We start from the raw sequence: 16,845 nt of genomic DNA, 5'->3' as shown, positions 1-16,845 counted from the left end.
GACTTCCTCATATACACACTAGAGTACTGCTACTCTTAGTGGGCTAGAGAGTGCAGAAATCACTAATCTTTGGCCAAGTAACCATCTGGGAAGCTAACATGCTTGGAGAGTCCATTCATCCCTATACTTGTGGATTCACACCATACTAGAAAACTTATGCCTGGTCTTTTCCATCTCTCTAACCCAGGTCTCCCATCCATGGACGGGGTCTTTTCTGCAAGAGAAACATTGATGCAGGTGAGATGGTGATTGAATATGCCGGCAATGTCATTCGTTCCATCCAGACCGACAAGCGGGAGAAGTATTATGACAGCAAGGTGAGTGCCTTTGCTGTCCCTGTTCTTTGGCTTTATGCTAGGAAAGGACTACAGCTATCCAGTGGGTCTTTGAATCCCAAAAGAAATGTTATGTGCTGTTGGGTACAGTGGCTCACGCCTGTAATCCTAGCTACTCAGGAGGCTGAGATCTGAGGATCGAGGTTAGAAGCCAGGCTGGGCAGAAAAGTCTGTGTGACTCCTATCTCCTGTTAAGCACCAGAAAACCCAAAGTGGAGCTGTGGCTCAAAGTGGTAGAATACTAGTCTTGAGCAAAAAAGTTCAGGGACAGTGCCTAGGCCTTGAGTTCAAGCCCCACGACTCACAAAAACAGAAATGATTGATACGTCAATTCCAAGACATTTTCATCTTCAGTGCTAGGAGTCAACCCCACAAAGATGTTTTTTAAAAAGTTACATTTCCAAGCCCTGTAAAAAATCCCATACATGTTCAGAATCTAAGATAAACACGCAGATAACCTGAAGAGCTGGGCACCGGCTCATATCTAGTTAACCACTAAAAAGCCAAAAGTGGGCTTGTGGTGGGCAAGGTTGGTAGAGCACCCAGAGACAGCCCATGTCCTGAGTTCAAACCCAATACTGGCACACAGGCAAAATAACAACTTAGAGGCCCTATGACTCAATAGTACCTCCCATGGCTTTGGGTTCCATTCTCAGCACCAAATGTTACTAGGTAAATGGCCAGGTCTTCCTCTCCCTGTGTAGGGCATTGGCTGCTACATGTTCCGCATCGATGACTCAGAAGTAGTAGACGCCACCATGCACGGGAACGCGGCCCGCTTCATCAACCACTCGTGTGAGCCCAACTGCTACTCTCGCGTCATCAACATTGACGGGCAGAAGCACATTGTCATCTTCGCTATGCGCAAAATCTACCGGGGCGAGGAACTCACCTACGACTACAAATTCCCCATCGAGGACGCCAGCAACAAGCTGCCCTGCAACTGTGGCGCCAAGAAATGCCGCAAGTTCCTGAACTAACGCTGCTCTTTCCCCTGTGCCCGAGAACCAGGACCCTGGGCCACCCAGAGCAGCGCGGAAGGCCTTTCCAGCAGTTAGGAGCTCCGGGACCTAGCGGGCTGGTGGAGGGGCCTCTGGCCAGGCGCCCTGCTGTCCATATTCGTGTCATCCATGTGGTCAGAGTCTTAGAAATGAGGTCTCAGGAGATCCCCTGTTGACTCGGCTGCTAGAATCGCTGGGAGCTGGGTCCTGGGAGATGTTCCTGAAGAGAGGCTGGGTTTTATCGGGAGATGGAGCCTGAGCATCTCCTCCAAGAGCAGTTGTCTTCCTCACCTCAGCCCTTCCCCAGCTCTCAGAGCCGAGGGTCAGGCAGGACTGAGACACAGGGCTGTCAGGACAACCTGCTGGTCTGCCAGCCAGACCCTGCCTGTGGCCATCTGTTGAACAAACAGAGGTCTGGTGGTTTTCCCTACTCTCCTCCCTCTTGAGAGAGTTCACTTCCAGCAGGAAGACAGGATTCCTGGCACCTCTGGTGTCAAAAGGCTGTCTTGGGGTTGTGCCAACTAATTACCAAACATGGAGCCTGTGGGCTGGCAGTGGGAGTAGTGTCCCTGTGAGCCTTATCTCAGCCAGTCACCTTGACAATAGGAGCGGCTTCCCTCTGTCATTCTCTTCACTCCACGTTCCTTCCCGTCCTCCATCCCACTGCTTTCCATCCTGCTTCCTGGGTGGTGGGGGAGAGGACTCCCTGCTCAGGAGCACTTACCGGTGGGCATGTGGTGTGCCTCTACCAGGCTCCCTGAGCCTCAGAGCACTCCAGAGGGAAGTGGGCAGGAGCCATTGCCAGAACCAGACGGAATTTGAAGATTTTGTGCAACTCTGCTGAGAGTTTTAAGGAAATATATGTAGCATGATTTTTTTTAGAAGAGGATACAGATTATTTAAATAGGATTTGAATCATGCAACCACCAGAGTACCATAACCAGGACAACCCCTGGCCCCCTTCCTAGGACATGATAACTTTCTTTTCCCCTCATTAAGACATAGGAAGACTTTGTTTTTAAATGGTCAATGTCTAGTTGAAGGCAAAACACTAATCATTTCAAGGCCCAAAATTTGGGGACTCGAGCACCAGGTGTGCAAGGATGGCTGTTACCTGTGCGCAGCTGTGACTGAAGCGAGTTAAATGACACTACTGCCCTGACTAGGATATGGTCAAACAGCATCAGATGTTTTTTCTCTTCCTTCCCCCAAGACAGTGAGTGTCTTGAACCTGTTAAATTAAGTCATTGGATTTTACTCTGTTCTGTTTACAGTTTACTATTTAAGGTTTTATAAATGTAAATATATTTTGTATATTTTTCTATGAGAAGCACTTCATAGGGAGAAGCACTTATGACAAGGCTATTTTTTAAACCGTGGTATTATCCTAATTTAAAAGAAAATCGGTTTTTAATAATTTTTTTATTTTCATAGGATGGAGTTAGAGAAAATATTCAGCTGTACACACAAAGTCTGGTTTTTCCTGCCCAACTTCCCCCTGAAAGGTGTGCTTTTTGTTGTTTCACCTGTAGTTTGTTTGTGCCCCAGTGACCCAAGTTCCCGGGTCAGTTCTTGAATGATAATGGAGAAGGAAGGTCACCCAGCTCCATTAAGCCTCTCCCGTCCTTCCCTGAGGAAGCTCCTTGAAGGCTACAGTGGGACCTTGATTCGCCAGTTCCTTCTCTCCTTTCCCAGGCCGCGCCTCGCCTCTGACCCTGGCTCAGAGCGAAGGGCAGCAGCTCAAGCGTTTCTCTCATCTTGCCTTACTTCAGAGTTAGCAGCCAACCAGTTCTGTGGCAACTTGACATCTTCCATCACCATCTGTCTCATAGATCATCTCCTTTTTCTTCCTTTCCCTCTGCCCATCAAATCCTCAGATCTGCAAAGAACCCACTGATCCCTGTGCCCTCTTTTGGGGCAGCCTGTTGAAACTGAAGCACAGTGTGACCACTCACGATAAAGCAGACCCCGCCCCTGCCAGGGGGCTGCAGAGCGGAGTAATCCGAGGAGAGGGTGGGGCGCCCTTTTCTCACCACCGAAGCCCATTCCTATGGAAGTCTAGCAAAGCAATACGACTCAGCCCAGCACTCTCTGCCCCGGGACTCACGGCTCTGCTGTGCCTTCCATCCTGGGCTCCCTTTTCTCCTAACCCGCAGGACTTTGTCTGGCGCTTTTGCTGGACCCTTGTTGCTGTTACCACTGTCGTGCAGGGAGCCCAGCACTGTGGCCCGGATGGCAGAGCCTTCCTTCTCATCGTGGAGAAGTGCCAGCAGGGGACTGGGAAGCAGTCTACCCAGACCTCACCTCCCGTCCTCCTTTGCCCATGAACTAGATGCAGTGGCCTGAGGGGTTCCACTTGTGTCTCGTTTACTTTATTATTGCACTGTGTGAGGTTTTTTGTTTTTTTGGTTTTTTTTGTAAATCCTTGTATTCCTATTTTTTTTAATGAAAAAAAAAAACTTAAGCTGCATTTGTTACTGAAATGATTAATGCACTGATGGGTCAGGAATTCACCATGAGAAAGACCCAAAGGCCAGTCCGAGGGTGGGGGAAACTCAGCTAAATAGACCTAGTCACTGCCCTGCTAGGCCGTGCTGTACTGTGAGCCCCCTCCTCATCCTCTTTCTATAATCCAAGCCCCGAGGACAGGGAAGGAAGCCAGTCTTTCCTTCTCCTGCCAGCTGCAGAATGGTTTGCCTTGCCTTTACACCCCCAACTGTCAACCACAGAAGTGAGAAAACTCCCTCTCGCAGCTCAGCCTTGAGTCCATTGCCAAAATCAGCATACCTGCCAGCAAATTGGGGGATGAACTAAGGTTTCCCCAGGAGAGGGGAAGAAGGCAAAAATGACCTGGCTGTCTCCAAAACTATGTGTGACTTTGTTTTGAAAGTGACCAAGGGACCCTCCGCACCAAAGTGCAGACAGAGAGGAACTGGGGATCATTCCCAGGAATCCCCCTGAGGGGCACCGCAGATTCCAAGACTTAACAGCTGCAAGCCTGGTCAGTTCTCAGAGCCAGCTCACGTACCGCTTTGCTGCTAGAACCTGTTGTGGCTGCGTTTTCTGGTGGCTCAGTGACAGCTGTGTAGCCAGTCCAGCTGCATGGCGTTGAGCCCTTGGCCGGAGTCTGGTCCCCAGCCGCCCCTGTGGCTGCACACCCCATCCCACACAAGACCTCTCCCATTCCTAGGTCAGTAACAGTAAACGGGGTGACCCCTGGCAGCTGTGCTGTGAACCAGACTCCTTTACCAGGACCCAGCTTACCACCACCCAGACAACCCCGCCAGTGCAGTGAGCACATTGCAGTCACCTTGATGTAAAAGAAAAAAAGAAAAAAAACTTAAAAAAAAAAACTTTAAAAAATAACAACATACACACATACACAAAAAACAAACCATCTTTTAATGAATGTATCTTTCTAAAGGACTGACTTTCAATCAATTATCTGAAAATACTAAAGGTCAAAAACCTTGTCAGATGTTAAGTTTGATTTGGGATTCTTTTTTCATAGAAATCAACTTGGGGTTTTTTTGTGTTTTTTTTTTGTTTTTTTTTTTTTTTAAGGAAAAGCGGGTCATTGCAAAGGGCTGGGTGTAATTTTGTGTTTTCACTTTCTTCATTTTAAAGCAATACAAGGTTATTGAGCAGATGGTTTTGTGCCGAATCATGAATACCAGTCAAGTCTCACACTCTGAAAACTTGCAACTTTTTTGTTTGTTTTGGTTTTCAAATAAATATAAATATGATATATATAGGAACTAATAGAGTAATGCACCATGTAACAAAGCCTAGTTCAGTCCATGGCTTTTAATTCTCTTAACACTATAGATAAGGATTGTGTTACAGTTGCTAGCAGAGCAGGAAAACGTCAGGCTAGCCTTCCTCTGATTTTCACATCGGGGACCCCAAGCCACGGGGCAGAGGGTGGCAAGATCCACCATTCTCCAATCAGAGAACAGTGCAGAAATGGTATCACCTGGATTTTTCCTGCTCTTGAATGTTGCCAGTCAGTACCTGTACTCTTTGTTTCTCTACTTTTGGTTATGAATGTTGGGGTTACCACCTGCATTTAGGGAAAACTTGTGTTCTGTGCTTTCCTGGTATCTTGTTCTGAGGTACTCTAGTTCTGTCTTTCAACCAAGAAAATAGATTTGTGGTGTTTCTTTTATTGAACTTTTAACAGTCTCTTTAGTAAATACAGGTAGTTGAATAATCGTTTCAAGATCAACAGATGACAAGCTTCTTTTGTAGAAATAAGACATTTTCAACAACTTTATCATGTATAACAGATCTTTTGAGTTTTTTTTTTCCTTGTGTTCTTCCAAGCTTCTGGTTAAAGAAAAAGAGAAAGAAAAAAAGAAAAAAAAAAGGAAAATGTTTGTAAGTCCATCAGTGTTAACTCCCTGTGACAGGGGTGAAGGAAAATACTTTAATAGTTCAAAAATAATAATGCTGAAAGCTCTCTACGAAAGACTGAATGTAAAAGTAAAAAGTGTACATAGTTGTAAAAAAAAAAAAGGAGTTTTTAAACATGTTTATTTTCTATGCACTTTTTTTTATTTAAGTGATAGTTTAATTAATAAACATGTCAAGTTTATTGCTGCAAATGGTTGCTCTTCCTTCTGGCCTTGGCAGGGGTGGCAGAGTGGAGAGGGCAGGGGCCCATGGCACAATTTCGAAATACCTTTTAAGATGGAATTATGAGCTAGGTTCTGGGGGTTCACGACTGTAATCCTTTGCTCCTCAGGAGAATGAGATGGGGGATCAAGGTTTGAGGGCAGCGCAGGCAGGGAAGTCCATGAGACTCAGGTTACCAGCAAAAAGCTAGAAGTGGAGTGGAGATGTGGCTCAAGTGGTAAAGTGCCCCTTGTGAGTGACAAAAGCTGAGTAAGAGCAACAGGCCCTGAGTTCAGGCCCCATTATCAGCGCAACAACAACAAAAAGATGGAATCACTAAGTCCACTCCCTGTGGCTGCTTTTTGGTCTCATTGCTTCCTGGTTACTTTAACCTGGATTTCTTTCCTTCACTTAGCAGTGACCGGTGTTCAGGACCTGACATGCTGAGTATGAGGTCAAGAGGATAGAAGAATAGGTCCCTTCATCCTTCGTCACCACTTTATCCAGTGACTTCTAAACTGTCACTGACAAGCATTCCCGCATCTCTTCTCTGTTCCACCTTAAGGCTGAAACTGGATCTGTTTATTTTGTTAAGAGCCTGGGTTCAGTTGAGAAATCATTACAAATGTTCTGCTAAGCCAGGGTCACTAACCCCAGAAGCTGAAGCCAAGGAATGGGAAGCACTCCTGAGGAAAGTCCCCAAACAACCTCCTCCTCTAAAGATCAGCTGCCTGCCGGCTGTGGCCCCCGCCCCAGCACCTCACCTCGGGACTTGACTGTAGGGCACCATGGGAACTCCAGACGATGAAGCAGTGTTGCAGGCCATCTTCAACCCTGACTCCCCCTTTGGAGATATACTTGGACTGGACCTGGGAGAAGAAACGGAGAAAGATGAAGGTGAGCCCTTGACTTGGCCTGTAGCTTTACACACAAGCACAGAGGAGGAAAGTACTGGGGCCTCTTGTTCCTCTCAGCTGGCTTACTGACAGTAGAGTTGGAGGCTAGCTGGTATTGAGTGTGTAGTGGGGGAATGGCAAGAAACATTCTGCCAGAGAAGACCAAGGTTTGTCTCCATCGTTTAACTCTCTGGCATGTCTAATCTTCCCATGCACCAAAGGTTAACTGTTGGATGTTAAGCTCTCAAATCTTTGTCAAAACGATGTCATCTCCCACGGAATGGAAGTCAGGCAGTGAGGGAGACAGGGGCTCGATAAACTGGTCTTGACTTGGCAAGTAGAGCTGCCATTTAGCACAATTATCAAAGGCCAACACTGAACTACCTCTTCTGCAGCGGAAGTACACCTAGCAGAGGCCCTAGCAGAGGGGCCCTTGTTTCTAAGCAGATGGCACTCAAGCCTTACTGAAGCCACACTGGAAGGCTAAGGGATACATCCAGGGTGCTTTCCACACCCTAGGAATGTCGTGGTGGCCTTTAAGGGTAGAAGAGTAGAATAAAATGGGAACAGGTTAAGTTTAGAGCCAGGAGGGACCAAGGTTCACACCCCAATTTTGTCACTTAGAACTTAAAAGACTGTGACCTTGACTGAGTTACTGACCTACAGACTGAAGAGTGTGGACTACTCTTGGCCATGAGAAGCCAAGGGTCCCTTCCCAAATCTCTTTGGGACTTAGGCAGTGTTAGCTCCTCACCTTGACCTGTCTCTTACCCAAGCATTGCAACTCACCCCTGACATGGCCCGCGCCAGCTGGCTCAGCCCTCAAGCTTCCAAAGCCTTCTTCCTGTCTGCGCTCTCCTCCCCCTGATGCAGATGGAGTTTTCCCACAAGCACAGTTGGAGCAGTCTAAAGTCCTAGAGCTGCAGGGGGTGATGGCAGCTGAGGCTGGTGACCTCAGCACAGCCCTGGAGAAGTTTGGCCAAGCCATCTGCCTGCTGCCTGAGAGAGCATCTGGCTACAACAACAGGGCCCAGGCCCGGCGGCTCCAAGGAGACGTGGCAGGTGAGGGGGTACGCCAGCATCTTCTGTAGAAAGTAGCTCTGGAGGGCACAGAGATGCACTGACCCGGAGTAGGAGCACAGGAGATGAGAGTCGCTAATCCACCACTAATCCACTCTAGAGCCTGAGAGTTAGAGTGGGCCCTGCCTAGCTCCTGGGCGATTATGAAAGAAGATACGGTAATCCATTCATTTATTTAAGGACTAGTTGATGAAAGCCCGTGGAAAAGCCGTGAGCCGCACGAGACACAAAGATAAAAGATGCGCTACTTCAAGCTGATCAGTATATAGTAGTTGCCAAGCACTAACCACAAATAAGCCATAGAAACAACCCTGAAAGATATCTATAGTGTTATCCATGCTAAAGATGGAGAAGTTGAAGCCTCCAAAGGTAAGTGTGCTCCAGCCCAGAAGTGACGGAGCTGGCATTCTACCAAGTGGGGGGTCTCTTCCTGCACACGCTGCGGCTCTTCAGGTTGCTCATAGGTGTGAGTAGAACATGATTAGTTGACAGGCATTAGAGGGAGAGCATGCGCGCTGCTCCTGGAGCAGACAGGCCACGTGGAAGAATGGAGAAGGGAATGATGGTAAACTCCGTGTGTCAAGATGAGATTGGACTGTGGCGGGGAGGGTGTACACACACATGCCGGTGCTAAGGCTTGAACTCAGGGCCTCACATGTTGCTGAGCTTTTTGACTCAAGGCTAGTGTTCTACCACTTGAGCCACAGCTCCCTTTCTGACTTTTTTTTTTTAATGGGATCATAGGACTTGAACTCTGGACCTGGGCGCAATCCCTAAGCTCTTCAGCTCCAGGCTACCACCCTGCCCTTGAGCCATAGCTCCTCTTCCTCTTTTCTAGTGATTAACTGGAGGTAAGAGTCACGGTTTTGAAGTACCCAGGCTGGCTTTGAACCCCGATCCTCAGACCTCCTGAGTAGCTAGGATTTCAGCTGTGAGCCACCAGCACCCAGCTCAGGCTGGATTCTTGAAAGCACATCCCTAGAGGTTTTGGAGGTAGGTTTGACCCAGCCAAACCCACTGCATTGCCGATAATCTCACTGGAACCAGAAACCATGGTACAGTGAGCCAGGCTGACAGGAAGATGGAACCACAGAGACTTGCTGGGGAATGAGGTGACAGGATCAGTAGGGTAGTTGTTCCAGAGAGTTAGGACTCCTTTCTGAGAACGAGAGAGAACGCTCGAAAGTCCTTCCCAGGCTTGTCAGCCTGTAAGGCCCAGTGCCACCGTGGAAGAAGTGGTTCTATCTAGAAAGGCTTCCGTTCCTCCAGACCCGCTCTCCGGAGGGAAACTGAGCAACCCTGCAGTCTGAGTTTCCCCATGGAAACCAGTTCTGGGAACCAAGTCAGGGGACAGTGCAGCTCAGCCTTGCTCCAGAGTGGTGCTGAGCTCCAAGGAGCCAGGAGTAAATGTGGAGCTGGGCACAGCGGCGCATGCCTGTAATCCTAGCTTCTCAGGAGGCTGAGATCTGAGGATCTCGGCTCAAAGCCAGCCTGGCACTAAAGTCCGTGAGACTCTTTTCTTTTTTTTTTTTTTTTTTTTTTTTGCCAGTCCTGGGCTTGAGCTCAGGGCCTGAGCACGGTCCTTGGACTTTCTCAAGGCTAGAGCTCTACCACTTGAGCCTCAGCACCACTTCTGGCTTTTTTCTATGTATGTGGTACCGAGGAATCAAACCCGGGTCTTCGTGCATGCTAGGCAAGCACTTTAACCACTAGGCCAAACTCCCGGCCCCCGTGAGACTCTTATCTCCAATTAACCACCAGAAAACCAGAAGTGGCGCTATGGCTTAAGGGGTAGGGCAATAGCCTTGATCTGAAGAGCTCAGGGGCAACGCCCAGGCCCAGAGTTCAAATCTCATGACCAACAGAAAAAAAGAAGAAGAAGAGAGAGAGAGAATGTGAAGCAGAACTCAAGAAGAGAGAGAGAGAGAATGTGAAGCAGAACCCAAGAAAAAGAGAGAGAGAGAGAGAGAGAGAGAGAGAGAGAGAGAGAGAGAGAGAGAGAGAGAGAGAGAGAGAGAGAGAGAGAATGTGAAGCAGAACCCAAAAGAAAGCAGCAGGCTGCCTGGATTCTGAGTTCAGAGCTCAGAGGCCCATGCCAAGTCTTTATATGAGGATCATAAAAATGAAGCTGTAGGGCTGGGAGTTTGGCCTAGTGGTAGAGTGCTTGCCTAGCATGCACGAAGACCTGGGTTCAATTCCTCAGTACCACATACATAGAAAAAAGCCAGAAGTGGTGCTGAGGCTCAAGTGGTAGAGTGCTAGCCTTGAGAAAGTCCAAGGACAGTGCTCAGGACCTGAGTTCAAGCCCCAGGACTGGCAAAAAAAAAAAAATGAGGCTGTAGTCTAGCTCCAGTACCAGGACCTTATTCCAGAGACATTAGATATATAATAATGAAGCAGGAGTTTAGCCTAGTGGAAGAGTGCTTGCCTAGCATGCATGAAGACGCAGGTTTGATTCCTATAGAAAAGCCAGAAGTGGTGCTGTGGCTCAAGTGGCAGAGAGCTAGTCTTGAGGAAGAAGTCCAAGGATAGTGCTCAGGCCCTGAGTTCAAGCCCCAGGACTGACAAAGAAAAAAAAAAGAAATAGCAAAGCAGTTGTTCTAAAGAATGCAATGGAAAAGGGGGAAAAGAAAGAGTTGAGAAAATGATTTTACAGCTGACGCATTTCAGAGGAGAGCCCTGACACGGGGTTTATACTCAGTAACTTCTCTGTGGAAGTGCAGAGGCAATGGGCCAAAACCATCAACACCATGATCATTCAGTTCTCTGAGCAACCTTCACTCTTGTGTGTGTGTGTGTTTTGTCCATCTGGGGCTTGAACTCAGGGCCTGGGCACTGTCCTTGGACACTTTTTGTTTAAGGCTAGCACTCTATCACATGAGTCACAGCACCACTTCCAGTTTTTTATGTGTATGTAGTTCTGGGGAATTGAACCCAGGGCTTTGTATATGCTCGGGGAGCAAGCTATCACCAGGCCACGCTCCTGGCATGGGTGCTTTGTTTTTGAGGGTATGTGTGTGCACGCGAGCTCTCTTGTACCGGGGTTTGAACCAAGAGTCTTGCACTCTTGCCCAGGTTTTTTTGTCACAGCCAGCACTCTACCACTTAATCTATGCTCCAGCTTCTTCAAACCAAGATCCCTCCAGATCTCAGTCTCCTGAGTGAACAGGATTACAAGGATGAGCCATTCACACCTTGGGACTCAGGGTTTGTAGTTGGGCCCTTGCCTTCTAGGCTGGTGCTCTTACCACTTGACGCACACAACCAGCACCGCTTTTTGCTAGTTCTTTTGGAGATAGGAGTCGACGCTTTCCTGCTTGGGCTAGCCTCAAGCCACAGTCCCCTCAAGGCCCAGTCTCCTGGGCAGCTACACCTGTAGAGGTGAGCTGGATGAACCTGCTGAGACCTAGGCTTTCGGGGCAGCTCTGACCTGGGTGATGGAGAAACCAACCCTTCCTCCCATCCCAGTGGGGAGAGAACGGGGCGGGACATCTCCCAAGGGCCCCAGGGGTCCTCGATGACAGGTCAATGACAGGTGACCCCGCCCCAGCGGGGAGAGAAGGGGCGGGACATCTCCCAGGAGCCCCCGGGGTCCTCGATGACAGGTCGATGACAGGTGACCCCGCCCCAGCGGGGAGAGGAGGGGCGGGACTTCTCCCAGGAGACCCCGGGGTCCTCGATGACAGGTGGGTGTCGGGACCCCGCCGCTGACCCCGCCCTTCCCGCTGCGCAGGCGCCCTGGAGGACCTGGACCGGGCCCTGGAGCTGAGCGGCGGCCGCGGCCGCGCCGCCCGCCAGGCCTTCGTGCAGCGGGGGCTGCTGGCGCGGCTGCAGGGCCGGGACGAAGATGCTCGCGGAGACTTGGAGCGGGCGGCGCGGCTGGGCAGCCCCTTCGCGCGGCGCCAGCTGGTGCTGCTCAACCCGTACGCCGCTCTGTGCAACCGCATGTTGGCCGACATGATGGGGCAGCTGCGCGGCCCCCGCGGCGGACGCTGAGCTCGGCCGCCGGGTGCGGAGGACGGGACGGGACGGGACGGGACGGGAGGGGACTCAGCCAATAAAGCTGCCGGGTCTCGCCGACCGCCTGTGTCTGTCCTGTGTCTGCCCTCGCGCCCCACTCAGGGCGCAGCGCGAGCCCGCCGTGGACGCGGGGGTGTTGGGCGGGCGGGCGTCCATTGGTCCTGCCGGGCGCAGACCCCGCCCTCGCCAGGGACCTGAGCAGATGCTTCCCGGGGCGCCAGGTGAGCGGGGCCGGGAAGGGGATCTAAGCGGGGAGAGGCAGAGGGCAGAGGCAGGGCGGGGTCGGAGGAAGGGCGACCTCGGGGAGGGCGGGGGCGCGCCGGCCGCGTGGGCGCACGCGCAGCCCTGGCCGCTCCTCCCAGCGAGCGCGTTCTGCCGGCCATCCCTGCAGTCGGGGCTGGGCCCTGCGTGTGCAGCTCTGCAGCTCTGCAGCTCTGCAGGCGCCGGCGGCGGAGGTCTCTGCCTTTAGGCTGTGCTGTTCCCCCCGGTCCTCACCTTGGCCGCCCTGAGCCAGTCTGCTGCGTCCTCATTTCCGTGCAGGATTTAGTTTTGGGTTTTGGAGAATAAATTCCTGGAAGAATTTCTAGGCCTGCCTACTCTCACCTGGCTGAAGCCGAAGCCGGTCCCCTCCTCGGAGCAGCCTGGATCCCAGGCCCTGCCACCATGGGGTCGCCTCCAGGCCCGGCCACCCTCCCCCCCACACTGCTTCTCCTGCAGGCCCTTCTGAGCTCAGGTACACCCCTGTTCGTTCCTTGGTTAAGTGCTTCTGGGAGCCAAAGCCCCTTCTGTCCCTTCTGCCTGCATCTTCCCTTGGGGTACCCGCCCACACCAGGCCCCAAGGGCCAGGTTCCCCTTCCCCACCTTCCTAGCTTAGGTTCAACCAGGCCTACTGCCCTTCTGTACCTGAGCGTCATCCTGGGTCACAGAACCGAACCCACCTTATCCCAGCCCTTCCCCAGAGACCACCTGCTTTGTTCCAGGTTGGGGGGAATTGGCACCACAGATTGATGGTCAGACCTGGGCAGAGCGGGCACTTCGGGAGAATGAACGCCATGCTTTCACCTGCCGGGTGGCAGGAGGCCCTGGCACACCCCGATTGGCCTGGTACCTGGATGGACAGCTACAAGAGGCCACCACTTCAAGACTTCTCAGTGTGGGTGGGGAGGCCTTCTCTGGAGGAACCAGCACCTTCACTGTCACTGCTCAGCGAGCCCAGCATGAGCTCAACTGCTCCCTGCAGGACCCAGGCAGTGGCCGCTCAGCCAATGCCTCTGTCATCCTCAATGTGCAATGTGAGTACTCCCTGGACCCCCACAGCCATAGGGCAGTGTTCCACAGGACGTTTGGATTTTTTGAGGTAGGCACTTACTAGTTATGCCAATTGCCCTCAAGTTCCCAACCTTCCTTTGCCTCAGCCTACCACAGACTCAAATTACAGGCCTTGTCTGCATGCCCAACTTTAGCAAACACTTTAAGATGCTTGTCAAAGAATAACTCACTTAATTCTATGAGGAAATTACTTGTGTGTGTGTGTATGCACACGCACGTGTGCGCGTGCATGTGTATACCAGTATTGAGACTTTTACTCAAGTCCTTGAGCTCTCCTTTGGCTTTTTGGCTTACAGCTATCGTTTTGCCATTTGAGCCATGCCTCTACTTTTTTCTGGTTGGAGATAAAGAGTCTCTTAGATTTGTCTGTCCTGGCTGGCACTGAATCTCAGTGCTCAGATCTCGGTCTCCTGAGTAGCTAAGATTACAGGCATAGCTGCTGGCTTGTTTTTATGAAGGAGTAAACTAAGAGATTGAGCAGTCTTCCCAAGGACACACAGGATAAGAAGCAAAGCCAGGATGCAAATCCAGATCCTTACCTGGATTTATACTGTTGATCATTATGAAAGGCCATCTCAGTAGCAAGCCCAGCCATCCAGTCCTTTGGTGTCCCCTTGTGAAAAACTCAGGACTCCCTCCTGCCACCCAGGGCTGGGAAGAAACGCCGGAGTGGGAGGGGCTGTGCTGAGAGCTGACTGTTCTCCGCTCTCTACTAGTTAAGCCAGAGATTGCCCAGGTTGGGGCCAAGTATCAGGAAGCTCAGGACCCAGGCCTGCTGGTTGTCTTGTTTGCTTTGGTGCGTGCCAACCCACCTGCCAATGTCACTTGGATTGACCAAGATGGACCAGTGACTGTCAACACCTCTGACTTCTTGGTGCTGGATGCTCAGAACTACCCCTGGCTCACCAACCACACAGTGCAGCTGCAGCTCCGCAGCCTGCCGCACAATCTCTCAGTGGTGGCTACCAACGACGTGGGTGTCACCAGCGCCTCGCTTCCAGCTCCAGGTGAGCAGAATGGGCAGCCAGCCCAGTGAATCTGCGAGTCGGCCCAGGTATCACAGCACAGAAATGGGAGAGTTTGGGGCCCATCACGAGGGCCTTGTGAATAAACTGGCCTAGCTCCCTTGGGCGGGGAGAGCGAGTAGGTTGTCACCTGTGACGCACAAGGGTTGGGGTCCTGCACATTTGGAGACTAACTGGCGGGCACCCTGCAGGACTCTGGGCCACCCGGGTGGAGGTGCCACTGCTGGGCGTTGTCGTGGCTGGAGGGCTTGCTCTGGGCACCCTTGTGGGGTTTGGCACCTTGGTGGCCTGCCTGGTCTGCCGGAAAGAGAAGAAGACCAAAGGTAGGGCCAGGGCGCTGGGGCAGAAGGTGGCTGGAGGCGTGACAATGAGGGTGGGCAGTGACAGCGAGGGCGGAAGCAGAGCCGGGCAGTGTATCTGCAGGAGGTGGCTGTGCTAAGGCTACAGCTAGCAGAAGGGTGCACTGGGAACCCATCTCTGGTCCCCCTGCCTGAGGGTCCTAGGTCTGAAAGGGCAGTGGGGGAGCCCAGAGTGAGGACAGTGCCTCGCTAGCAGGATTCCTTTCTCCTCAGGCCCCTCCCGGCGCCCATCTCTGATCTCTAGGTAATTCTTCCTGGTGCTGGGCGGATGGGCTGGACTGAAATCCAGGAGGGGGCATGAGGAAAGCTGGGGTTTCTGAGAGGGCGGAGGTAGGCCTCAGAGCATCGAGCGCCTGTGCTTCTCAGAACCCCAGCATATCCCAGCCTTTGTCCACCCCACAGTGACTCCAACAACCTGAAACTCAACAACATACGCCTGCCACGGGAGAACATGTCTCTCCCATCCAACCTGCAGCTCAACGACCTCACTCCGGATCTCCGAGGTACACCTGGGACCCTGCTCCTGACCCACACTTATCTTCAAATAGAGCTTCCGAGGAAGAGGCCCTGGAATGTAGGAGGAAGGGAGGAGGAGACTGGGTGCCAGGCACAGCCCTCATCCTGGGCACTGCCCCTTGTCTCCCAGCAGGGAAACCAACAGACCAGCCATTGGCTCGGAACAGCAGCCGGCCAGACCTTCTGCAAGCCGAGTCTGGGGGCCTCCTCACCAGCCGAGGTACTAGGGAGGGGCCCCTGCAAGTCTGCCCAGCCCTGTGCAACATCCTGAGGGTGGGGAACAGACAGGACCCCTAAGGTGAGCCCCTGGGGAACTCTGACCCCACAGGCTTCATCCGCCTGCCCATGCTGGGCTACATCTATCGTGTGACCAGCGTCAGCAGTGATGAGATCTGGCTGTGAGCTGAGTGCCACCACCCCGCAGCACCCCAAGCCATGCTGCCAGCAGGAAGAGGCCCCGGGCCCTGCCACCCACTGGCACTCCTGGAACACCCTGCGGGCTGTGCAGGTGCCGTCGCAGTGGAACCTGATTCACGGCGCACAGGTACCCTCGGCAGGACTGCCAACCAGAACTCGGTGCCCAGGCCCAGGCAGTGGGCACTGGCAGATGTGTTGTGGCGTGACCTGTATGGTGTAGGCTTGTGCGGGCACCTTGTACAGGAGGCATGGGGGCTGCCTGCCTGCTTGAGGGGTGAACAGGGCCCTGCATGTCCTTCCTATGCTGTGTAGCTGTGTTCCCTCGGGGAAAATGTAGTCCCCTACTAGCTGCACAGGAACCAGACCGGGTCCAGCGTCCCTCGGCCAAGCAAGCACAAAGGAGCCCTCTCTGCTGCACCCCTCTGCCCTTCCCCACCTCCTCTTGGGCATGGTAGGTTTCACCCCGGGCCTCCTCCACTTCCTGGCTGGGCTCTGGGGAGGAACGGGTGACTAGGTCTGCTGGCATCCAGGGTAGCATGAAGCTAGCTATGCATCACTTTCCTGCTAGCACTTTAAGCACAATTCCTAGGGGACAGGGTGTGAGGGGCCTGGACCCCCTTGGCTTTCCCGAGTCTCCTGTGATTCACTGTGTCCCCAAGTTCTCAGGATTGATGGTTCCTCTCTCAGCATGTCTCCCTCGCACAGGATCCCAGCCCTGACCCCACCCTGGCTGCCACATCTGTCCTGCCCCAGCCTGTTCTGTAGGGGTTTGTTATAGCAGACAGAGGGACATGAAGAAAGAGGGAGACCAGATTCCCTCAAATGACCTAGGAATGCTTTCAGAAGCAACCTGTATGTGCTTGAATAATAGAGTGCAGAGTATATTTTTTTCTTGTTACTATCCTGTTTTGTAATTTTTCTCATGTGATACCCTAGGACAATACTGAGCACAGTAAATTCAAATGTGAATATGATGTCTCTGCTTCATTTCCTCAAATAATGTTTTCAATTTTTTTTTTTTTGGTCATTGGGGCTTGAGCTCTAGGTCTGGGCACTGTCCCTGAGCTCTTCAGCTCAAGGCTACTGCCCTACCCCTGAACCACAGCCCTATTTCTGATTTTCTACTGTTAATTGGAGATGAGTTTCAGACTTTAGTGTGCAGGCTGGCTTTGAACCACAATCCTCAGATCTCAGCCTCCTGAGCAGCTAGTATTACAGGCGTGAGCCACTGCACCCAGCCTAAATTTCTC

General features: G+C 52.0%; 3 protein-coding genes across 7 annotated transcripts in view; all 3 read left to right on the top strand.

Annotated features, from left to right (window-relative positions):
* The window catches only part of Kmt2a (lysine methyltransferase 2A), a 72,775-nt gene extending 71,219 nt beyond the window's left edge, over nucleotides 1–1,556 (top strand). For all 4 annotated transcript variants that reach the window (XM_090319400.1, XM_090319398.1, XM_090319399.1 and 1 more), the window contains exons 35-36: nucleotides 188–317; nucleotides 1,040–1,556. In XM_090319400.1, coding sequence (XP_090175526.1) covers nucleotides 188–317; nucleotides 1,040–1,315 — 406 coding nt within the window. In that variant the 3' untranslated portion in view covers nucleotides 1,316–1,556. The remainder of the gene's footprint in view (nucleotides 1–187; nucleotides 318–1,039) is intronic.
* Nucleotides 1,557–6,741: 5,185 nt separating this feature from the next.
* Nucleotides 6,742–11,985, top strand: Ttc36 (tetratricopeptide repeat domain 36). The gene is made up of 3 exons (XM_090319394.1): nucleotides 6,742–6,850; nucleotides 7,723–7,911; nucleotides 11,663–11,985. The coding sequence occupies exons 1-3, from the start codon at nucleotides 6,742–6,744 to the stop codon at nucleotides 11,923–11,925; spliced, it is 561 nt and encodes a 186-aa protein (XP_090175520.1). The 3' UTR covers nucleotides 11,926–11,985.
* A 438-nt stretch (nucleotides 11,986–12,423) lies between these two features.
* Tmem25 (transmembrane protein 25) lies at nucleotides 12,424–16,564 on the top strand. 2 transcript variants are annotated; one of them, XM_090319396.1, is made up of 8 exons: nucleotides 12,424–12,682; nucleotides 12,930–13,241; nucleotides 13,995–14,285; nucleotides 14,495–14,626; nucleotides 14,876–14,906; nucleotides 15,065–15,165; nucleotides 15,312–15,398; nucleotides 15,507–16,564. In XM_090319396.1, the coding sequence occupies exons 1-8, from the start codon at nucleotides 12,613–12,615 to the stop codon at nucleotides 15,578–15,580; spliced, it is 1,098 nt and encodes a 365-aa protein (XP_090175522.1). In that variant the 5' UTR covers nucleotides 12,424–12,612; the 3' UTR covers nucleotides 15,581–16,564. The 2 variants fall into 2 exon arrangements, with proteins under 2 accessions (XP_090175522.1, XP_090175521.1); XM_090319395.1 differs by having other exon boundaries at nucleotides 15,309–15,398.
* The last annotated feature ends 281 nt before the right edge of the window (nucleotides 16,565–16,845 follow it).

This window comes from Megascapheus bottae, chromosome 27 (genome assembly GCF_031878675.1).
Source record: "Megascapheus bottae isolate mThoBot1 chromosome 27, mThoBot2.hap1, whole genome shotgun sequence".
NCBI lineage: Eukaryota > Metazoa > Chordata > Mammalia > Rodentia > Geomyidae > Megascapheus > Megascapheus bottae.
Note: the sequence above shows the minus strand (reverse complement) of the source record. Positions and strands in the feature narration are given on the sequence as shown.

Coding starts and splice junctions, on each gene's coding strand:
- Tmem25 (XM_090319395.1), top strand. CDS start 12,613: ATGGGGTCGCCTCCAGGCCCGGCCACCCTCCCCCCCACACTGCTTCTC. Junction 13,242..13,994: donor TGTCATCCTCAATGTGCAAT/GTGAGTACTCCC, acceptor GCTCTCTACTAG/TTAAGCCAGAGATTGCCCAG. Junction 14,286..14,494: donor CGCCTCGCTTCCAGCTCCAG/GTGAGCAGAATG, acceptor GGCACCCTGCAG/GACTCTGGGCCACCCGGGTG.
- Ttc36 (XM_090319394.1), top strand. CDS start 6,742: ATGGGAACTCCAGACGATGAAGCAGTGTTGCAGGCCATCTTCAACCCT. Junction 6,851..7,722: donor AGAAACGGAGAAAGATGAAG/GTGAGCCCTTGA, acceptor CCCCTGATGCAG/ATGGAGTTTTCCCACAAGCA. Junction 7,912..11,662: donor GCTCCAAGGAGACGTGGCAG/GTGAGGGGGTAC, acceptor CCCGCTGCGCAG/GCGCCCTGGAGGACCTGGAC.